Source organism: Hippichthys cyanospilos, chromosome 17 (assembly GCF_059441005.1).
Source record: "Hippichthys cyanospilos isolate Australia breed blue-spotted pipefish chromosome 17, RoL_Hcya_1.0, whole genome shotgun sequence".
Classification (NCBI taxonomy): domain Eukaryota; kingdom Metazoa; phylum Chordata; class Actinopteri; order Syngnathiformes; family Syngnathidae; genus Hippichthys; species Hippichthys cyanospilos.
The window spans coordinates 9828832-9853039 of record NC_142385.1 but is presented as its reverse complement, the minus strand read 5'-3'; the positions used below and the strand labels follow the sequence as shown (position 1 = coordinate 9853039).

At 39.9% G+C, this 24208-nt stretch overlaps 2 protein-coding genes across 3 annotated transcripts; one reads left to right on the top strand and one right to left on the bottom strand.

Moving 5' to 3' along the window:
• Nucleotides 1–267: 267 nt before the first annotated feature.
• On the bottom strand, nt 268–15177 carry aldoab (aldolase, fructose-bisphosphate A b). 2 transcript variants are annotated; one of them, XM_088438616.1, is made up of 8 exons: nt 14990–15177; nt 6566–6698; nt 4783–4901; nt 3291–3557; nt 2500–2660; nt 2172–2430; nt 982–1181; nt 268–593 (listed from the first exon to the last, which is right to left on the bottom strand). In XM_088438616.1, the coding sequence occupies exons 3-8, from the start codon at nt 4892–4894 to the stop codon at nt 501–503; spliced, it is 1092 nt and encodes a 363-aa protein (XP_088294742.1). In that variant the 5' UTR covers nt 4895–4901; nt 6566–6698; nt 14990–15177; the 3' UTR covers nt 268–500. The 2 variants fall into 2 exon arrangements, with proteins under 2 accessions (XP_088294742.1, XP_088294741.1); XM_088438615.1 differs by lacking the exon at nt 6566–6698 and having other exon boundaries at nt 14990–15176.
• LOC148409545 (integrin alpha-M-like) lies at nt 9168–24208 on the top strand. Its single transcript, XM_088438582.1, has 30 exons — nt 9168–9222; nt 9480–9582; nt 9665–9762; nt 14059–14129; nt 14196–14310; nt 15571–15698; nt 15768–15910; nt 15992–16142; nt 16226–16376; nt 16447–16523; nt 16597–16711; nt 18044–18180; nt 19616–19762; nt 19850–20059; nt 20152–20285; nt 20845–20987; nt 21063–21217; nt 21277–21402; nt 21492–21565; nt 21628–21769; nt 22114–22212; nt 22430–22509; nt 22586–22672; nt 22744–22813; nt 22886–22984; nt 23049–23129; nt 23210–23320; nt 23399–23512; nt 23577–23687; nt 23769–24208. The coding sequence occupies exons 1-30, from the start codon at nt 9186–9188 to the stop codon at nt 23865–23867; spliced, it is 3408 nt and encodes a 1135-aa protein (XP_088294708.1). The 5' UTR covers nt 9168–9185; the 3' UTR covers nt 23868–24208.

Below are 24208 nucleotides of genomic sequence, written 5' to 3'. Positions count from 1 at the left end.
GTAGCTATTTCAGGCAAAAACTTATAAAATGTTAAATATTGCTAATGATTTTGAAAACAGGTGATTATGTCTGCATTTGGTGATTTTTGTGCATCTAGTGTAAAATCTGAGGATTTTATAGTCATTTTAAGTTTTGTTATACTTTTATCAAAAAACAATCAGGATTTTATCCAGAAACGGCTTTGAATTTTTTGAGGACTTCCGTACATATATGCCTAAGGAGGTGCCTGATTTGATTTGATTATTCAACAAGGAAGTCAAGAGACATAGAAGGGTAAACACTTTATTCCATTGAACCGGTATAAATACATCACTGCCTTTGATAGAATCGATCCAACGAAAAGTAGTACAACTTGTGTAAAAACAGCGTGGGAATATTCACCTGAGAAAAGGTGTGAATTGGCAACAGGTCAAGGGAATGGAGCCAAATCTTCCGCGCTTTCAACCGAGAGGCTTTACGTTAGCGGAGAGGTGACAAAGGCGTGCTGTGCTCGTTAGCTTTAATAAGCGTGGTTAGCCACAAACAGGGACTCTCCGCCGGCGGCGCTGCTTCCGGTGGAAGCGTATTTTCCCTGGCATGCCTGGCTGTTGGCCTGCAAAAGGAAAGACAGAACATACATATTCAGTAAATATCCATGTTTACTTTTGAGCTTAAGTAAATCTCAGTTATATTTTTTCTTAACCTCTGGAACATTTTTTTTATAACAACACACGTGGTGTTTGAGAGCACTCAGCATTCTCATTCTTACTATCACTGCTCATGTTGTTGGATAGGATTTAACTGATTTTTATTTTCTAGTTAGGAAAGGTTTCAGGTGGTTAAGTCTCAGTTCGAGAAGCTAGCTCGCCAAGCTAGCACAGTTGCCGACAAGCTAACTGACTGAAAACTCACTGAAAATGAAATAAAATGGACAAAAAAGGGCTCAAGTAAGTTTGCTTGGCTATCAGCACCCTTTAACAAGAATTTCAGGTGTGACGCACCAGAGCTCTCTTGATGAACTCTTCCTGGCAAGCCTTTCCGTTCTCCTTCTTGCCGCCCCACGCCTTGAGGGCGGACGCCTGCAGGGCGCGTCCGTACGAGAAGGTCAGGGCCCAGGGCCTGTGCAGAGGGCACTGGTTCATGGCGTTCAGGTTGACTGAGGCCTCCTCCTCGCTCTGGCCACCGGACAAGAAGGTGATGCCTGAGCAGGAAGAAGAAAAGAACCATTTTCAGGAATTGGCTGTAATGTGCATGCAGTATGAATGTTTAAACAGCAAGGAAGGGATTTTTTTTTTTTTTTTTTTGCAAATTGAGTTCCATTAATTGTCATGGGAATTAATAAATTGTAATCTCGAGAATACAATAAAAACATGTCAGGAGACAAAAAAAAAAAGAATCAAATTTCCAAAATAAGTCGTCATAATTCCATAATAACTGATACTCATTTTTAAGTGCCATGTAAACAATAAAAGTCAAATAAAAACACTACCAAGCAAGGTTTAGCACGTATAGTAATAATATTATTAATACTACTGCTACTACAACCACTACTACTACTACAACTAATATTTATTATGATAAAATAATAATTATAATAATTACAATGATAATTTTTAGTTTTAACATGAAAAAATGCAACTAATGGGGTGTTATAAAGAACAAGGGATTAAATTTAAAAAAGGATTAATAGGTGATTTGATTATGCAGTGAAAAAAAAAATACCAGTACCCATCAAATGTTTGGAAACTTCAAATTCAAAATTCAAAGTCGTTATTAAAAAAAAAACTGCCAGCCTAAAAAAAAAAAAAAAAAATCCCCTTAAAGTAAGTAGTTGACATCAATTGACAGTATTGGCTTTCCTCTGTAGGGCTTCTGTTAACATTCTTTCTCATCAACGGCGCTCAAAAGTGTTGACATAAAAAAAAATAAATGCTATAATCTGCGCAGCAGTGAATTGAAAATCACTGCAGTTGATCCAAGACAATACTAAGTGCAAAGTTATCTAAGGGATTACACTGTTTTGAGAAATTCTCAATATCGTAATATTTTTAACAATATCCCTACATAATATAGACTACTTAATCTACAATCAAGAAACATTTAAATAATGAAGGATTAAATATGAGTTTCCAAACTTTTGATTGGCACTGCACAGGCTTTAGTTTTTGCTGAAAATGGATTTTTGCCGCACCAGGGACTGCGGGGGGCACGGTGCGACGGAGGGCGGTAACGGTCGCCATGGCGATCTCCTGGTTGCTGTACTTCATGGAGCAGGAGTGACCGGCCGTCACCATGTTAGGCTTGAGCAGAGTGCCTTCCAGGTAGACGTGGTGGTCGGACAGAGCCTTGTAAACGGCGGCCAGGACCTTCTCCGTGACGTACTGGCAGCGCTTCAGGTCATGGTCGCCATCGGGGAGGATCTCGGGCTCCACGATGGGCACGATGCCGTGCTGAGGGAATAGCCAAGTCAAATTCTTCTTTGTTCTCTGAAAGCTTGCTTAAGCGCACTGGCGTCCTACCATCTGGCAGATGCTGGCATAGCGGGCCAGGACGTTGGCGTTCTCGATGATGGCCAGCCTGGAGGGAGTGGTGGGGGTGATCTTCAGCACACAACGCCATTTGGCAAAGTCGGCGCCGTCCTTCTTGTACTGAGCGCAGCGCTCGTACAGTCCATCAAGACCTGGAGCAAAAAAGCAGGCCGTGGTCAACATAGACGGAATCATCCGACTGGATTTCTTATTTGAAGCGTTCCCGTTTTGTGGTTTCGTGGCTGTAGTCGGTCCGAATGCAAAACATCCATAATTCTTAAATCTAAACTTGTCAAAATATCGGTATTGGGCCAATGCCTTGTTTTATTTCAAGGCATCGCAACGGCAGACGATACTCGTATCAGCCAGTCTAATGGCGAAGGTTCACGAAAAATGGAGTACAAATTACAAATTTGGAACAGGGTTGTCTTACCTTTTCTCTGAGGGCCATGGACAGGAAAGTACTAACATGGGGTGTGTACACTTTTCCAAATACATTATTTCAGTTCATTTTTACTTCTATTTTGTAGGTCAAATTAATGGTAATTTGCTTTGTATGTTTTTCTATTTTGATTCCATTAGCCAGGCGTGTCCAATACATTTTCATCTGAGGGTCAAAGCAAAAAATAGTTTCTATGTCAGGGTCCAATTTGTATACGTTTAAAAACAGGTCAGCTGACAACGATTTGCACTTGTTCTGGTTCTTCATGTGGAGATGGGATTGGGTTTTTGCTTGGTGAAGCTGTGGATCTAGTAGCAGTGGGATGCAAGGCCAGGCTCACCCTGAGTGGTGGTCTCGCCGTTGGTTCCGGCCAGAGGCACAACACCTTTGTCGACCTTGATGCCCACCACCATGCCTCTCTCTTTGAGGTGCTGGGGGAAGAGCTTGCCGTTGTCGGTCTTCTGGTACATGGTCTCGTGGAAGAGGATGACGCCTCCGATGCATGGGGCGGCGCGATCGTCGGCGGTGAAGAGGAGCTGGCGGTACAGCCTCCTGTTCTCCTCAGTGTTCTCAGCGTTGATGCTCTGGAAGCGCTTGGCAACGCTACCTGGAGACGACAGTGGCCAAATTAGCGTATATATGGCATTTATTGAGACTCAAGCATACGCTTATCCTATCTAGCCAATGAGATCTGTAAAGTGTATGCAAAAGTTAATTCCAGTGGCTCTGCAGTATTTTGATATTTTTGGGGTAATTTCTGTCACCGTATGGGTGAAATTTCAGCTCTTCTTTTGATGTGAAGATCAAAAGGATTGGACAAAATGTTGCCCGAAGATTAAATGAGGGCACTTCAGAGAGCACGTAAAATTTTAATTGGGTTTTTGGAGGTATCAGCATAACTAGATGAATGCTTTTTAAATGCCAGGAACAGTAGGTTTCTTTTCAAATTATGAGCAAATTAATTTGAACATGAAGCCCCATATTGCTAAAATGGGTTGTATTGACTTCTTTGCAAAATGGTGTTCATTTTTTTCAAATGCAAATTGTCAATTGCACTTTAAAGGTTTTGAGTCTTAAATCCAAAAATGCCTTGCACTGATTTGGATGCACATGGTTGAAATATTTCACAGGAGGTAAAAAGGTTGCAAATCATTATTGTCATTAATTTATATGATATGCCATGTAGAAAATGTCTTTTTCAGACCAACCTGTGTTCAAATATGGGCTATTTCATTTTGGTGCATTAAACATTGTAATTTTTTACATGACATTAGATTTCATTCATTAATCTGAAATGAAATGTAAATTTTGACAAACCAGAAGTACATGTCATCTCTGTTGGGTAGAAATCTATGCCCATATATGGTCCTTTTCCTGTTGGGTAGATATCTATGGCCATATATGGTCCTTTTCCTGTTGGGTAGAAATCTATGCCCATATATGGTCCTTTTCCTATTTTTTCTCTAATCAGTTTTATTAGCATGTCTTCATTTTATCGTATAGTTTTGTGACTCAATTGGACAATGGAAAAACACGGATTCTAGAAGAAATCTTTGGACACTTGCGACTGAGACATCTTGAAACTCCGCCTCTTTCTCATTCTGTGGGTGTCATGCTTCCTTTTGCTATCTCACTATTGAGTTAAGGTTAAAACTATTTTGTATTCATTTGATTATTTAAAATTGGATAACTGGACAAGCTGATGCAAATTAATTTTCCGCTCATTGAATGGCAACATCACCTCAAGGTTTTGTTTACATTGCCTCTTTGAAAAAGCTTGCCCAAATAGATATATCTTAAATATACACGGGGAAAGTGTGACTAATGTTTACCGGTAGACTCGTCGGCGGCGAGGATTCCCTTGCCGGGAGCGACGATCTTTTGAGCGATATCGCTGAGCTCCTTCTTCTGCTCAGGAGTGAGGAAGGGGTATGCGTGAGGCATCTTGACTCTTCGGGGAGAAAACAAAATTAAACATTTTAGGGCATGTTGCTGGCTTTTGTTTCTGATTCAAAGCGAAACGTTCAGGCGCAATAACATCCTGCCTGACCGGCAAATGGTGGTCTGGTTGGTCACTCTTTTAGCCCCCCCCCCCCACATGTGCCACCCATTTCATTTTCTTCGCTCTTATCTGTGACCTTTCCTGCTCTTCTCTTGCATGCGTCACCTCCTCCTCCTCGCAACACGAGGCTGAACTAAATTTAAACTGCGCAGCAATGCATGCACTGTCTTAACAGCAGGGTGTGACATAAATGACACCAGAGCCCATGTAATACAAAAAAAAATAAAAATAGCAACTATAGTGCTAACATAGTTTGAACAAAATAGTTCTACATGCCACAACAAAGTGATTAGAACCTCCAGAAAGACATCGTATTCGCGTCCACTTTAGTGGATATTAGTTTACGGTCTTTTGATTCATTGGAGCTACATTACTAAGTCCCTGTGTCCTCAGTTGAGGACTGGCCTTTTCGGTGATGCCTTAACATGTTTGGTTTGAACGCAATTAACTTTGTTTTATTGTTGACATAAAAAAGGACGCAAGAGTGGACATAAATGAAAGGGCTGGGTGTCAGGAGGATATAGTAATCCTTTGCTATAATGCGATTAATCTTTTGCGGTTTCATTTTCAATTTTTTTTTTTCAAGGTTAGAATTTTGTGAATGCAATTATAAAATCTAAGAAAATGATGCTTGTCTGAGAAAAGCATATACTGTGTGGTGTAATTATTGCATTGAAATGAAAAACATGGAAAAAAAAAGAAAACATTGAAATGGAAAATAAACATTATCATAAAATAATTTGTGATATCAGAACTATCACAAAGAAATACAGTTAAGTATAAAAATATAGATAACAAAACCGTATTAGAAATAATCAAAATTTACACATAAATGGGGAAAACTATACTACATATATAAGCAAAAAAAAAAACAACAACAAATATATAAAACTAAATCATTGTAAATGATATATATTATTATACTTTGATGCACTTGGGTTATTTTTTTTCCGTTTTAGACTAAGCTGTAACCCATATAAACACTTTAAGAAATCATTAAGAGTAGCTGAAAGTTGATTTATATTGCTTTTTCCTTTTGTTGATGATAAAAATACAGGTTTAGTTACACTATTTTTTTTTTCCTGTAGATAATAATCGTATTTATTGTCAACATGTCGATTATAGGTGAGGGTCAAAAAGTTCTCTTTCTGAGGGGCGGGGGCTTGGCAAAATATAATTGAGAAGCACTGTATCAAACAAAAATGACAACGTACAGTAAAAATAATAAAATGACCTCTACTTCACCGATTTCACATATTTCATGTAATTTTTGCAACAAAACCCCAGTGACAAACGAGGGAACACTTTTATTGTAAAAAAGGTTTTAACATAATCACAAGCCTATTTATAAAACGCCTGAGTACTTTTAAGGTAGTGAGATATGCAGGAGCCAAAATAACCAAAGTGATTTTCAATCATGCGAATTTGATACTTGAAGTGCACTCAAAAAAGTAAAACCACACGATAAAGCTTATCGGGCGGAACGAAAACGTGCGGAAAACACCCAAAACGCGGAAAAGTGACTCAAGTCGACGCCAGCGTTGTCCTTTTACCTTTGAGATCAGAAGGAGAGCTGGGAGAAGAAAGAGGGAGGTAGAGAAGTGGCCTTCGTCTGCGACACCTTCTGGGCCGGCTGGCCCGAGTATTTATGCTCCCGTTGTGACCCTTCACATTTCAGCTGCTCGGCTATAAAAAGAACAGGACGCAATCCGAGATGGCTCGTGACATTCAGCGCGTCGCCGGCTGGAGCGGTGGCGGTGGCGGGTGGACGGCGAAAGGGCAAACGGTTTAGTGAGTGCAAAACGGCAGGGGCAGAAATGAGGGAAAACTCAACAATTTTCGGGCAGCGTTTTGGAGAAAGCGGTTGACGCACCCTCGATATCCTAATACCGGGTTTACACAACTTCACCAAAATGCCTTGGGACAGATTTAAAAAGTGTGGTGCAGGTATCGCTATTGAATTGGGAGCTCCCTCTGGTGGTATGAAAAAGAATCACCTTTTCAGTTCAGGTGTATTTATTCGTATTCTCCTGTTATGTTGGCTTGCGAGGAATAGCAAATATAGTCACTGGGTCAATTTGACCCAAGTGTGTTTGGTTATCCAAATATGGCAAAAATGCATGAAATCCAAATTCCATACTTTGTTTTCGCCAATATCTTGTTTATTTCTCAGGGGCAACAATAATGCCTTTGGGTCAATAGCATACTATTCTTGTGTTGTTGTTTTTTTTACTATGCTACTATGTTACAGTGCTTAAATAGATGGGGTTGTAGTTTGTAGTTTGGAGTGGTTTTTAGGAGAAAAAAATTATATTATATATATATACGTATATATAAATATTGGTATGAGACATTGAAAAAAATAAAATTCAAACTTTGTGAAGATGCTGCTAACCATATGTTCATAGAGCAACTTTTCAAATTGCTGTTTTTTGAAGCAACTTTATTTTAAATTTATAACAAAATGTTGGAGTCATCAGCATTAAAAAGTTAAGATGAATAGCTAAACAGCGATTACATTAAATATTTAGTTTAAAAAAATTGAAACTTATAACATGGTCCTTTTTTTTTTTTTTTTTAATTGAAAATAGGAGGTACATTGAGTTGCCAAGATCAGTAACATCTCTGGTCCAAATTACCTACTTTAAGTTACTATAAGTTATATTTACAATGGGGCCAAAAGAATCATTTTTTAACGTATGTTTTTATCATCGATGAGAAATGCGAAGAGGAAAAAAAAACGTATATAATAATGGACTTGCTGTCACATCATATCAGGGCACATCATTTTTGAAGCGCATATATGCACCATTTTGTGGACCCATGAGCCATGATTTAGGGTCCCACACAGGTCCACGGACCACAGCTTGAGAAACACTAACTTATACAACAAACACGTGCAACTGACTGAAGCACAGCCACATTTATATAGCGGTGAGATACCATTATATACGAGAATGTTCCTTCCGTAATCCAAGCGAGCGAGCTGATCCTTGACCTTTCTGTGACCTTTCCCGGTCATCCTTTGCCGGCGGGAGGAAGTCGGGGTCAGCTGGCACGCATGGTAAAGGTCACACATGACCACAGCCCAGTTGCACAAGTTTTGATCGGCCAGTCGTCGAGCAGAAAGTTGCACACGGGCAATACTGGCATGCCCGTTCTATTTTGTTTTTCTGCGAGGGTTGAGTGGCTCATTAGTGAAATAGATAAAAAAAAAATCCTTCAGTGGTAGTTTCTGGGTGTATTTAGATGTGTTTTCTCAGCATCCAGACTGTGTATATTTGATGTCAGGTTTAGAATTTTTCTTAGTTTACAGAATTAGCATTAGCAAAGATATGGGGAAACTTGATGCTAGCTAGCGGTTTATTTGTTCTTAGTACAAGCACTATGCAAATAAAAGGGAGAACTTTTTTGAATGCATTGTTTTTTTTAAATTGAGCTAAATTATCAGATGGGTTTTGGATTTAATCAGAAGTCAAAAAATAGACTTTTGTTGTTGTCGAATCAGTGCTTATCCTCAAACAAGTCTTTATTTACACGGAGTAATATTGCCATCTCAAGAATTGCTAAATATAAGCAAAAGATTAGATCATCTGCCTGCTTTGCGTTTTCACAAATAAAGTTCCTTCATTTACTGCGTATGCCTACATAAAATGTCGGTACTATTTTAAAAGTCTTGATTCGGTAAATCAGTCGGTGAAAAGGGGGATATTGCACAAATGTCTGCCTCATATGAAACTAGTGTAATGTGAAACTTCCTGTTAAAGCAATGGGATTTAACAGAGCAGAGGAAGTAAAAGCAAAAGGAGAAATAAACCCAGGTTGATTAATAATGAGTCACTTTCAATATTTTTGTCACATTAAAAGATTAATACTATGTTAAAAATAAAGTAGGAGCGAAAGTAAATCACTCATCTGCCACTGACAAATTTCGAAGATGAAAATAAATACAAAGTTTCATTCCAATTCGTTGTATTTATATCAACAGTCATTGAGTTCCCCGCCACCAACAATGAGACAATATTGTCAATTTTGTTCTGAGCTCCTCAGTATTCCTCTTACTACCTCTTTTAGGTGTCACGTTATTGATTCCGTCATTTTTGCCACCATTTCAGCTCCTTCCTGTCTAGCTGTTGCTTTGCAAAATTTGCAGTCTTTCAGTGCAGTCACACAATGGACTGGCTCACTACTACCACCATTTTTATGACAGGTAAGATAAGCATTAATTTTATTGAATGCCTGAAAATAACCTAAAAAAAACTGCAGCTTTTTTCTTTTGTTTTCTTTTGTTTTTTTATCTCCTTTTGGAGATTTTGTGGGGGCAACCAGCAGAAGTCGCTTCTCCTATTTCAAGATGATTTTGAAAAACATTGGAATTGAATTCATTTTGTGACTTTATTGCTGTCAGTCTTAAAATCCGTCACCAGCATGAATACACAACCGGTTCTTGTTTTTTGTAATTCTCAGTATTTAAAACTGCACTTTGCTTCAATATTGACCCCGTGGCTTGGAAGACATTGAGGAACAATGCAAAAGGTTTTGGATACCAGATAGTGCAAAGGCAATCCAAGTGAGTTAAGGAATTGGATCAAAATGACTTCATTTGCGTTGCATTATGTTACGATTTGGCTCGCCTGGTTTATTTTTAACAGATTGCTGGTCAGCGCACCCCTTGATCAGTATTCACCAGACAGAAGAGGGAGAATCTTTAAATGCTCCGTGGACGCCTGCGATGCGATGCTTGTTTCAGGTGAGCGTTATGCTTTGGTAGGAATTGTCAATGTGTTTGACAGTTCGAATTCAGAAAAAAAAAAGACAAAGCTGAACATAATCTTACTATGGCAGCTTGAACTTTCATAGGTGCTACTTTTTTGCTTAGCAAAAGAACTCAAATGGATTAACTTTGGATTGTCTGCCAGGGAACAATAGAATATATTGATAAAATTAAAACACTACTTATTTTTCCTCCAGAGAGGAAAAAGAAGATCTATTATTATAAATGTGCACAGTATGTTATGTCTCGGGTGGATGACTCATAGGCACTGCCATGGATTGTTTAGGTCTGATAAAAGACCCCCCCCCCCCACACACACACACACACACACACACACACACACAGGTCATGGATTCCGCCGAAATTTTTACTCTGGTACTTGAGGCCCAATACATTTGAATGTTTGGATATCCTAGACAGCCCATGTAAATAGAATTTCCAAAGAATGTCTTCAGTTCTTCAGGTGTGGTATTTCACCTTGCTCCAGAAAAGAGCAAAATGGACGAAATAACTTCAAATGTCCACCACAGAGGACATTTTTTAAACACTTGAATACAAGGCTGAAATACACTTCAAATAACTCAAACAACACTTTAATGTGTTCATAAGAGTCTTATAAATAAAATGCCAACAACATTTCAGAACAAAATGTGTTTGATAAAAAGTATTAAACACTCACTTTTCCTCTTCCCATAAAAGTGCTTGCCTTGAGGTAAGCCATTTTCTTCTACGGTGAAGTCAAGGTAACCAAGCCCCACCCCTTCAAATTTGGTATCATTGGAAAGCTCTGAATGTCCCCTATAGAGCATGTTTGGATGCACTGGGTGGGAGATATTTAGGTTTACAAATGTCCTCTACAGAGGAAAAATTTGAACTACTGGTAGTCAGTCGTCAGAGTTACTGTAAACATGGTGGTTTACATATGTCACATTGAGCTTTGGAAGCGTAAAGGGAAAGTCAACTATATGAACATTTATTTACATATATTTATGCTTACATCCGATTAGGGGAGCGTGCCTTGTTTTAAGAAAGATATGAAATAACAGCTACTGTATTAATAACTCACTGACCTACTTTTACCTCAGTCCTGTTAATCATCTAAGGACTACTAACAGTCCTGAACGACTCTCCGTTTAAAGGGTTAAGATGTCCCGTTAGCCCAGCGCAGCTCTAATGCTGTCCTGCTGAGCGATGAACATCTGCATATGTAAGTCTGTGTCGAAAAGGATGCGCCCTGACCCCGAAGTCCACGTGATGTTGCAGAGGCGTGTCAGCCAGGACTGCCCTACAACATCCAGAGTCTTAAGAAACTCCGGCTGGATCTCATCCACCCCAGGGGCCTTGCTACCAAGGAGTTTTTTGACCACCTTGGTGACTTTAGCCCCAGAGATGGGAGATCCCAGATCTTCAGACTCTGCTTCCACAAGGGAAGACGTGTTGGTGGAATTGAGGAGGTCTTCGAAGTATTTTGCCCACTGGTTCACAACGTCCCAAGTCGAGGTCAGCAGCGCCCCATCCCCACTATACACAGTGTTGATGATGCACTGCTTTCCCCTCCTGAGACGTTGGATGGTGGACCAGAATTTCGTCTCCCACACCCAGGTTTTTGCCTCTGCAACCGCTGAAGCTGCACAGTGCTTGGCCAGTGGGTACCTGTCAGCTGCCTCTGGAGTCCCACAGGCCGATGCCTGATAGGACTCCTTCTTCAGCTTGACGGCATCCCTTACTGCTGGTCTCCAGCAGCGGGTTCGGAGAAACTCCAATGTACAGGCGCTGAGCTGGGGGGCAATAAGTATGGCCACCCCTGCTCTGTGCCTCTCACCGCGGACAACTCCAGAGTGGAGAAGAGTCCAACCCCTCTCGATAGGACTGGTACCAGAGCCCAAGCTATGTGTTGAGGCGAGTTCGAACTTCTCGGCCTCACACACCAGGTCAGGCTCCTTCCCTGCCAGAGAGGTGATATTCCATGTCCCAAGAACTAGCTTCTGTAGCCGGGGATCGGAGTGCCACGGCTCTCTCCTCTGGCTGCCGCCCAGCTCACACTGCACCTGACCCCTATGGCCCCTCCCACAGGTGGTGAGCCCATGGGAAGGACCCATGTAGCCTCTTCGGGCTGAGCCCGGCCGAGCCCCATGGGTGCAGGCCCGGCCACCGGGTGCTCGCAAGCGAGCTCCACCTCCAGGCCTGGCTCCAGAAGGGTACCCCAGTGACCCGCGTCCGGGCGAGGGAAACGTGAATCCATTATTTTTCCTCATCATTAAGGTGGAGGAACCGTGCTTAGTCTGGTCCCTCACCTAGGACCTGTTTGCTATGGCTGACCGTGCCAGGGGCATAAAGCCCCAGACAACTTAGCTCCTAGAATCATTGGGAAACGCAAACCCCTCCACCACGATAAGGTGACGGTATGGGCCTACCATGCCCCCTAAATACATACGACAAAAAGTTACACTCAACGCAATCTCTTGTTTCTAATTAATGATTAAAATAGAATTCCGTCCATGGTTATAAGAAACCAAGTGCAAAAATAGCAAAATAATGCTAAAATAAAACTAGAAGTTAAGGATAAAAAGTAGAAAGGGTAGAAAGTCTCTAAAGGGTGTATTTCTAAAATTGGATGGGAATTAAAGTGATCAGTTTCAATTCTCATTATTACAGAATTAATGACATTATTAGCTTGGCTATCGGATGAATTAAATTTAGAATGGGTTCCTTACCGAAATGCGAGATAATCCTCCGAAGACTAACAACGTCTTACATCCGGTGTGGAGACTCTCTCCAAGTCTCACTCTCTTGGCAGGCAAAGGCAAAAGGGAGCGTCAAGTCTTAGGGCGTTGGCCTTTTATAGGTTTCTGTCCCATGACTCTGATTTTGTTTTTCCCCATTGTTATTGGCAGAAGTTAATCACACTTATTCAAATCCACACCTGGTGTTTTTCGTTGTGGTTAGTCTGACAGACCAACATGAACACTTACAGGCAATGTTTCCCATTTTGTAATAGATTTAGATGTTTAGGGACTTTCCATTCCTCTTGTTTAAAGGATCTTGTGTGATTGCCTAAGATCCAGTAATAACTGCATTCCACAGAATACAGAAAACAGTTGAAGTTTCCCCAACGTGAGATCAGTACAACCGAGGCAAACGCAATTGCATGTGTGCTGTGAGCCTAGGGGGTACTGTGTCTCGTGACGGGTTATTTAACAACAGAATGTCAACAATCAATGCTTAAATCCAGTCGAGGCCAATTCTGACTGGTATCTTAAGACGATAATTACATGGTTACATCACATTAAAGTGGCGTAAAATTCCATATCCTCGCTGTACTACCTGCATTCACCACCTGAGTCGCCATTAACATCAGCCTGCTCTAGCCACATTACCAGACATAACATATGACTTAAAACCTTATGGTATTATGGTACAAATTATGGAAATTTTTTGATCCTGTCATAAAAGAATCAATATGGAAAAATATTCTAGGGAGCAGAAATTTCCAGCAGATGATTAGAACATGCAACATTTCAAAATGCAACGATTCTGACACTTCTATGTGATTGCAGCAGGATGTGCGAGATTTTGTGTACAAAAATAATCATTGTCCAAATGTTGTACCATGTAAAACCAATATAATCACAATTTTTGAGAGGCATTTTCACAAGACTTATGACATTGATTTTCCTGCGATTTTTGGAACATTCCAATGAACGGCGACCGTACAATTTTTTAAATATTTTTGTTGTTTTTAATAAATTGAACCAACATATGTAAGGGTAGAATAAATTCCACCAAACAATGAGTGGTTGAAAGAAAAAAAATCATGAATAACTTTAATTACTACGCCTTAAGCCAGGCATGTCCAAACCCGGTCCTCGAGTGCCACCTATCCTGCATGTTTTTGATGTTTCGTCATCCAATGCAGCTGATTCAAATGATCAGGTTTGTTGTCAGGCTTCCGTTGAGCTTGCTGGTAAGCTGATCATTTGAATCAGGTGTGTTAGGAGGACAGAAACCTCCAAAACATGCCGAATAGGGGCCTTAAGCATTAACAAAATTAGGGAAAAAATGCAATGTGTACTGTATCGTTTGTCAAATTTACTTCCTCGTTTTGAACATATAAAAGGCACTGAAGTGCAATATCCCATGACGATTTCTTTTACTTTTTCCCATTTTTTTTTGTTTATATACATATATTCAATAAAAATGAATTAATCAAACCAGGTGTTAAATTGGCTTATGCCAGCTCTTTACATATAAACAATATCCTGTCCCTCACAGAGCCCTCTTTTGCCGTCAACATGTCTCTTGGTTTGACTATGACAATTGATCCAACCACACAAGAAACATTGGTGAGTCACGGTGATATTGCATGTCAGGGTGGGTATATATATTCTTTATCAGAAGGTCTCTTACAGGCATGTGGTCCGACCATACCAAAAGACTGCGGAAGCATCACCATGTACAACGGTGTGTGCTTACAGATCAACCATTTGGATCAAGTGGGACCTCCCCTGCCTTCTTCTCTTGACGGTGATTCACTTTTAAAAATACACCGAAAAAGGAAGTCGGGTCGATATTTTGGACAATAATATGTCCTAGGCAGCCCCGGTAATCTAAACACGATATTCAGATTAATATTGTATTTGTGGAATATCAACTAAAACTCAGGTAATGACAAATCCTTACCCTGAGCACCTGTGATGTCATTTTCAAGTGACGGCAAGTGGCAAAATGGCCAACGCTGTCTCAAGATTGATAAAAAATGGTGGATTTTGCGGCTTGATTCGTATTTCAAAAACATATCAATGACATGTATAGACTAGTAGGGGCACAGAAAACATAATATTGTCGGATTTCTTTGAAACTTGACTTCCATTTTAAAGAAGGAATTTGTGATGTTAATTGTAGGCTAACGTTAAAACTGCAAGATTTGAAAGATGCCTCATTTCACTAATCCCTCCTTCCCTCAAGATTATGACCAACACTTTGTGTGTTTATTCAAAAAAATTCCACTCATTAACAATGCCATGTTTAATAAATAGACAAGACACTTTGTAGTGCTAACAATACTCACTTAGCATTCACACTGCAAACACGCTAACGTTAGCTATGCTAGCACAACTTGTTTGTAACCAAATGTTGTTGGTTTCAAGTTATATTTTTTTAAAATGTATATTCAATAAAAATCAAAAATCTGTGATAAATTTACCTCTTTAGCTAATTCAGCGTTGCTTCTGAATCCTATCGGCTGCTTGAGATTCTTTCACTCTTCTTTTAGTTGCTAGTATAGGTGAATTTGATCAGGTCTACTCTTCTTCCTGAAAAAGTTGACTGGATGTTGGCAATGGCGAAAATAGATGTACGGGCAGTTCGCTTTAATGTCGCAAGTGGTTTAATCCTTGTCTATTGACCTTTCAAGTCCTGCCTCTTGGCCATCATTGTTTATGACATCAACTCAAGGAATTTCATAAACATGTTTGGTTTACAACAAAGCATTTAAAACAGGGGGGGCTAAAGATAAACAACCAAAAAAACCATTTGGTACAATGGTTCCTTGCAAATCAGATTAAAGGCACAAGATGGTGCCAGAGTGCATAAATAATTCTACCTTGATGAAGTTGCTCGCTGACAACCGTTGTTTTGGGTGCAATCCCATTCAGATACATTTGAAGGTCAAAATAATAAATAGTGCGAGCATGTTCTGAGAGTTTCACCTTATTTAGGCACTTGTTGGATACAAATATTCCTTTAAGTGTGTTTTTTTTTTTTTGTTTGTTTGTTTTTGTCAAGCGTGTCCAAGTAGAGCAGACATCGCCTTTCTGCTGGATGGCTCGGGGAGCGTGAATCCGGGAGACTTCAGTAAAATGAAGACTTTTGTCATCAATCTCATTGACTCATTTGTGGACAAAGATTCCAAGGTGAGAGACTATTAGACTATTTTGTACTTTTATATTAATTTCATGTACTTTCTTTTTTATCCTCCCAAGTTTTCCGTAGTGCAATTCTCCGACAATCCCACCATCAATAATTATTTCAATGACTTCAACATCAACAACTGGAGAAATGACATTAATGGAATAAAACAGATAAAAAAAGGCACAAACACAGCCAGAGCCATCAAAAGTGTTGTGTAGGTTGTTTTTTTTTCTACATCTTATATCGCTGAATGATATGTTTAAAATAAATCATACTCTTTATTGTGTTGGTATAGGGATTATGTATTTGTGGAAAGCAAAGGATCCAGGCCCAATGTGAAGAAGATTCTAATAGTGATCACAGACGGAGAATCTTACGACAGTCGTAACTTGCCATTTGTGGTGGGTGAAGCCGAAAAAAAAAAAATTGTTCGATTTGCTATAGGGGTGAGTCGTATTTCACGCATGACAACTTTGATTTAGGAGTTTACGCTTCAATGTTACCACATATCTTTTTTTTTCCTGCCAAGGTGGGCAGGGCATTTACTAAAGCAAAGGCAAAAAATGAGCTGAACACCATCGCGTCTTACCCCTCAACAAAGCACGTTTTTCAAGTGGAGAGCTTCGTCGCGCTTGATGCTATACGGCAGACTTTGCAGGACAGCATCTTTGCCATTGAAGGTAAAGATGCAAATTCAAAAAAAAACAATGAGGAAAAAAATGAAATACCGCATTTATGTCATGATGGCAGGTTCTTCTCAATCAAGCGGCGAGAGCCTCAAAATGGAGATGGCTCAGCGGGGATTCAGTGCCGTCTATGTGCCTGGGGTACTAAAAACAGAGCACGCATGCACACAGTCGTTTTCAAAATATGTTCCTTATATTTCTGTGGTCATTCAAGGGAATGCAGATCGCGGCTGTCGGGGCAAACGAATGGAGAGGAGGCTTCCAAACATATACAGGCCAGGGTGCAAGTTCCTACTTGCCAATGGACATTGATCCAGACAGCTATCTGGGTATGAATACGCTGGCCACTTGATATATTGTAATGAACATCATATTTTGGGATGCTCTGTACTTTTGACAGGCTGCCTACTAGGAAAAAAAAAGTTACAAATTTACTTGCCAGGGCATATCAATTTGATCATTTGCTGCTAGGCAGATTTAATGTTCTCAATTAATTATCTCCACGCTATGAGGCGCATCGTCAATGAGTGGCCTATTTTAAAGCTGTTTTCATATAAAGGGCGCACCGCATTATAAGGTGCATAGAATAGAAGCTATACAGTAGTGGCTAGGGTTGCCTTCAGCATCCACCAGATGAAGCTGCGCTAAAGGGAATGGCAACAGAAAAAAATAGACAATCACAAATTAAGAATTAAGATGATTTATGGAAAGCACTATCTGAACAATAGTAAAAAAAAACAACAAAAAAACAAAAAAAAACTCTTAATTACATTTAAAGACTATTTAGATCAAACCCAAGATGAATCAAAATTTTAAAAGAATATAATTATGATTCAATTAAAACATTTTTTAAATCAAATTGCAACCAAAAACTTTAAAAAGTATTGTTTTGTTGATTTAAAAAGAGTTTCTGGATTCATTTTATAAAATTGTACCTTCTACAAAAACACAGTTTTTGCACCAATGTCCACATATAGATTGCTTCAAGCCACCCAGATTCTGAAAAATTCCTCACACACATGCAACTTACAAACCCTCCACAGTGCAGGAAAGCTCCTAAATACATAATATTTTGCACGACAGTACATAATATTTTGCACTATCATCCTCATAAGTATGCAGTTTCTTCCACCATCTACTCCATAATATGCTTAGAATATATTATTAGTAGTTCATTATTACTGCCCTTATTGCCCTATTGTTTTTTTCCCCCCACTTTATTATTTGCTCGGTTGTGGAATGTAGTCTGCTCAGGGAAGTTAACAGAATAAGTATTTAATTGTGTAGTGTCACTTTGCACATGACAATAAAACTTTTGAACCTTGAAAATTGGAGCTCATATATCAAATCAAAATTTCAAGCAGGGTTTTATAACATTTGAATTGTAAAAAATACATGCATAACTGAAATGCAGAGGTAAAAAAATGAAGCCTTTACATGGTGAGTAAGTTATTTTATTTTTCGCCCCCCCCCCCGAAAAAAAAAAACTAAAAATGTGTAAATCGCGCCGGATTATAAAGCGCATGAACGCCTATAAATGCGAAAAATACGTCACACATATAAGGCTCCGTATGAAATATTAACAATCTATTGGAAAAAATACAAACAGCGTCATCTGCTGGATGTAGAGCCACATCGCATCTCTCCTGTTTCAATTTCAGGTTACTCCGTAACTGTTGCCCAAACGATGTCCGGGAGGGTGACGATAGTCGGTGCACCCAGATATCAACACAGAGGAGTTGTGAGGGTGATTTCCCAAAACAGGCTTGAACAAACAATAGATCCCTTCCAATGGCAGGTACGTCCCCTTTGTTATGTATTCATTCCTGATATCAAATGCCTGAGAAAATACTCATTATAAATGAACATTTACTTGCCGGTTGAGTAGAAGAACCAATGGCGAAAGCTGAAACTTGAGTTTTTACTTCCTGGACTTGGATCTGCTACCTCGAACATGACATTAGCAATGACCCAACAATGACAGAAAACAGAACAGATTAGCAAACTGATGAGACAATGAGGCACACCTGGACAAGACAAGATGGCTGGAAGGATCCGATTGGTTGACACAAGGGGCTGGACTGGCGAGAACAGGCGGAAACAAAAACCGTGTGAGATGACAAGACCTGAATAAGTATCTAACCAAAACAATACTTAATTATAAAAAAAAACAAAAAAACACACAAATCATGACCATTTATTTTTATGACCCTTGTGAGGACAACCGGTTGAAAAATGGATGGATGTTTTACAATAAGTCTATAATACTTAGCATAGGTGCCAAAATCCAGTCCTTGAGGGCCGGTATCCTGCATGTTTTCTGGTTTTCTCTCCCCTAGACCCCTGATTCAAATGATTAGCTTATTAGCGAGCTCTACAGGAGCTTGAAAATGATGCTAATCATTTGAAAGCGGTGTGTTTGAGAGAGAAGGTTTGAAAACATGCAGGATACAAGCCCTCAAGGACTGGAGTTTGTTTTAGAGGATTAAAGCTAGTGAATTAAAAAAAAAATAGGTCTGCAGGATTTTTACCTTTCTCAGAATTCTAACTTTAAAGTCAGAATTCTGATATTTTTCTTAAAATTCTGACTATTTCAAGATTTCTCATTTTCAAGTCAGAATTCTGATTTTTCAGAATGGAAGTGTAAATTCTCACTTTATACTTCGAATTTTGGCTATTTTGAAAATTCTGACTGCAAAAACTGTGATTTTAAAGTTCTTTTATTTAGTTTTGTTAATCCTGACTCACCTTCTCACTGTAAAGTGAGAAATTTGAAAAAGAAACAGAATTCTGAGTCCTATTAACTTTTTTCTTTCCTAGTCCTAAATTTCTTCCATACTGTAACAAACATGCATTTGAGAGATTTTTTTTTTTATATAAGTAATGACAAAAATGACTTTTCAGAACATTTAACAGTTTTATATTACTTTGCCCTTAGTATCGGCCTAAATTCACAACATCGGAATTTTCAAGTACTAAAACAGAAAAAAGTATCAACTCAGAAATATATGTAGGTTTTGGCCATATGAATAATTTTATGAAATATATTAAGACAAGCCATTATGGGAAAAACATTTTAAGGACTAGTTTGAAAATAGGAAAAATGGATTGACAGATGAATCCCCTGGGTAACAAAAAAAGCTGTAATCAAAAAAAAAAAAAGAAAGAAACAGAGTATAGGGTTTTAAAAATTGTACACATTGTCGATATGACAACAGTTTTTGTTGCCGCAGTATCAGATCGGCGAATATTTCGGGGCGGTGGTCAGCGCCATGGACGTGAATCGGGACGACAGCACGGACGTGGTCCTCATATCTGCCCCCACGTTTGTGGAGGAGGACAGAGAAGGAAGAGTTTATGCTTGCACCGTCAATAATTTGGTGAGTCACCTCAAGATTTATTTTCTCTTACTTTTCTTCTCAATTCTATTTTATTATCAGTGAACCTCATCTTCTTGTAATAACCAGAGAGTTGAGTGTCAGTTCGACTCGCCGACAGTCCTCAGAGGAGTCCAGTCCCCCAGAGGGCGGTTCGGTTCTTCGCTTGCCGTATTGCCTGATCTGAACTCGGATGGCCTCAGTGATCTGGCGGTCGGGGCGCCGTTGGAGGACGACGGAAAAGGCAGCGTCTACATATTTCATGGCGAGCAAGCGGGGATCTCTACAACTTTCTCACAGGTGAATTGACGACAATTATTATTTGCTGGACACAGAGTGAAGTCTTAGATGATTCAACAAATCATCGTTGGTTGTTACTTTTGTATATTTAGAGGATTGCTGGCTCAGATTTAAAGTTGCGACTCAGGTTCTTCGGCATGTCCATCAGTCAGTCCTCTGCGGACCTCAGTGGGGACAAGCTGCCTGACCTTGCAGTGGGTTCAAAAGGAAAAGTCATCTTACTCAGGTAAAGGATCGAGATCAACCATGGGGAGAACGTGAAACTGTTAGGCCTCTTTGCCACCTACTGTTTGATTAGATTGCTGACTTGAGCTAGGCCGTGGCGTTGCTATAACCTTTCCTTGATTTGCATTTTTTTTTCTATTTGCACCCTGGCGCACATCATCTAGTCGGAATCCGGTGAAGAACGTAAGGTTACACGTAGTCACATGGGTTAGGCAGAGTCGTTCTCCGTGTGGGTTGGCAGCCAAGGCAGAAGAAGGCTAGGAACCATTTTGGTGATACCTTCTTCTACTTCCAGGAGAATAGGGCTCCACAACTCCATCTTTCTGGATTACAGTGAATACTTTAACGGATATCAGACAGCCTTTTGGTAATTACTAATACAAAAGTAAGCATCAAAGATAAAAGAACTGGACAGGTTCCAGAGAAACCTTCACAATTAGTCCCGTAACCCAACACAAAAGGTTCTGAGACTCAAAACTGGAACATTCTCGATGTGAGACAGACGTACTAACCACCCATTCACTGAACTGCCCATGTTGCATGTTCCTCTGTGTTTTCAGGTCCAAGCCTATCGTAATGGTAGAAAGCATGCTGTCCTACACCCCGAAACAAATCTCGACAAAAAACGCCGACTGCAACAATCCAAAGAACTTTGTGGTCGAAATCTGCTTCGTAATGAGCCGGCGCTCAAACGTGCAAAGAGGTGCCCGATTCTCCACTCTTCATTCAACCACGCATGTCTGCATCATATTAACGTGTAGACTTGAAAATATCACAGCCACAGCGAGGGTTAATTATACATTGACGCTGGATGCCAACCGCAAGACGCCCAACAACCGAGCTTACATCAGAGAGAAAATCCGAGAAAAGAACGGGTCCATGGATCTTGCACTATCAGTGACGCAATGCTCCATTGTCGACTTCCTTGTTGAGGTGAGTTGTTGGATATGTCGCCAATGACCCGTTTGATGCTCATGGACATGTTGACACAGCCCTGCCCAGAAGATTCTCTCAATTCTCTTTACAATGAGCTCAAGTTCACCTTTGATGGTTCACCCAACGCCTATGACCTGAGCCCAAGTTTGGCCGAAGAGGCCCAACCAACCATCATTTATCCAGTGAGATGGCTTTATGCATCTTTCCCTTGTAAGCTTTGGAGATGTCATGCAAAGTTTTGTGGCGCTCGCCTCTCATCTGCTCTCCACAGTTAGACTTTGAGATCGACTGCGGCGCGGATAATAAATGCATCGATAACCTCCGGCTGGATTTCAACTTCAGCAGGTAATAATCAAGGTTTTGATGTTTTGATTCTGAGATGTTTGACCTCTCTCATCCTGGAGCAGATCTTTGGAGGTCAAAGTGGGCATCGACGAACTCTTGAACGTTACCGTGTCTGTGGAGAACCTGGGGGAAAATTCCTACAACACCCTTGTTGTTCTCACATACCCAGCAGAGTTATCTTATAGAAGGTTTACCATCCTGCAGGTAGGAATGAACGTTAAGAAGAATTCTTCCTTTCTAGCTATCATTTTGGATTAGCAAAGCTTGAATGGAGTCTACGGGACCCTTGACCCTTGGGATATTGACTTTTAATCAGCTCCAAGCAGTAGATCCAAAATGGCTTCTTTTGCTCCTCGTTGAAATCTGCCGTCTTTCCCAATAACCATAATTTGGATACCCTTGTTCTTCTTCGTTTGATTCTTCGAATCTAGATCTAAAAGAAATATTTCAGGGGACAAGTAAAACGTCATCAACAAACTGGTTTTTGAGAATGACCGTAGCTTGGACGTCGACACAAACATGATTCTGGATCTCTTTTCGCCATAAAGGGACGAATTGAGTGCAACTCCTTGGACAGTGAAGGTGGCCTATCTCGGGGAAAGACAGACTGCACCGTTGACAAGCCCATTTTCAGGAGTAACTCAACGGTTGGTTCAGTGCTATGCAAAAACATTCAACCTACCTTTCGTAGCGTATATAGTAGAATACAGAACGCTTTATAAATTATTCAAACATATATGAATGTAGTGTTCTCAGTTTATTTATGTATAAAAGCACATAATACTTTTGCCAAATCTGAGAAAAACTACACTTGATAGTGTTGAAATGCTCCAAAAAGTAATCTCTAATTTAATTCCATTTCAGGCTGTCTTTGTGGTTTCATACGGCATCGAAACCAACAGTCGACTGGGTAACCAGATTTTTGTCACAGCAAATGCAACGAGGTATGTTTCTTCAACCGGAGTGTAAGACATTATTCTTAGTTTCACATTTCAATTGTTATCTCTCTCTCTCTCTCAGCGGGAACCAGCAACACTCGGCTTCAAGCCAACTTTACAAAGTAAAAGACATTGATGTGAAGTACAGCATTTATGTGACAATGGAAAGGTGCGTATTTGGACGGTAATGACAACACGAGCATTAATTGAGCTTACCACTCACGATACATTTTGTTACAGTTCTATAAGCTACATCAATTTCACCTATGGAAAGAATGACGTGCAGAAATCAGTCCGGCAATCCGTTCTGGTAAAGTGATGATTGATATCTCCGGGTCCATTTATGATTTTGTTTAAGCGCCACTCTTTGACTTTGCGTTAGGTTTCCAACAACATTCGAGCTTTTAACGTGACAGTGGCGATCAGGGTGCCTGTGAAGCTTGGCGAAAAGGACATCTGGGCCAATCTCAGCTCTTTGCTGGTAGGGCATTGTACTGTCACTCTGAACATTGCGAGATATAAGTAGCTAACTGTCTCCATTTCAGATTCCCGACTGCTACTACAGCAATGATGAAAGCCCTTTAGTCTCAGATTTTGTGAGTCAGGTGCAAAAAAATAAGATGGTGGTAAGATCAACTCAACCTTTTGTTTATAACTAGGAAATTCCTAGGTAGACCTGCATCAAATTAGCTTGAATGTCCCTCAGGACTGCTCGGTGGCCACATGCAGGGTGTTCAAGTGCAATCGCTTCATGGGGAGACTGGAAGGCAAACGCTATCAAATATCAGCCAATATGAGTTCGTCGTGGATTCAGCAGGTAGTGCTTAATTGTGCATGGGGGTGTAAACAAATTTCATCGCACAGCCCAACTAAGTCTGATGTTATTCGCAAACAGACCGGACTCGACAATGCCAAGTTGATGTTTATCACCACGGCCAGTCTGGAGTACGACAAGGACCGCTACATCTTCTTTTCGACATCCTCTAATAACAATCCTCCTGTACACAAGGTGATTTTTACATTAAGATGGGATAGGTTGAATATTTTGACTCAAATGTTATTGGTGATTTCAGACTGAAACAGAAGTAGCAGTATATCCCCAACCGGATTTTACCAAAGAGATAGTTGGCGGTTCCTTAGGAGGACTGGCTTTCCTGCTTATACTATCAGGTGTCCTTTTTAAGGTGAGAAAAGAATTTCATGAACAAAATGAATATGTCACACAAATACATCCTGACGATATTTCAACATTTCTGTCTTCATAGGCTGGATTTTTCAAGAGTAAATACAAGGAGATGATTAACGATGCCGACGCCGCGGAAACACAGGGCCCAGTGTCTGATGAGGCTGCGCTCACACAGTAGTAATAATGAACAAAAATTTTTGCCATAAAAACACAGGTCCATTTGTCCTATTGATAATGCCATATGTTTCATTCAACAGAATTTCGGAATGAGAAAATACAGAATGACATTTTTTGCACTATTATTTTGTGTGTATGTTTACACAATAGCTGCATTAGGCTGAAACTAGTAATGTACTTGTAATGTCTTTAATATTTTTTCCACATTTTTTACTATGATGTCATCTATTTTACTGTTCGATTTACTCATCATAATGAAAAATTTGAAGGTACTTGTGTAATGCATGTTCACAAATTAAGGCCTATGTGTTGAAAAATTAAAAGTGAGCTATTGGTATGTAA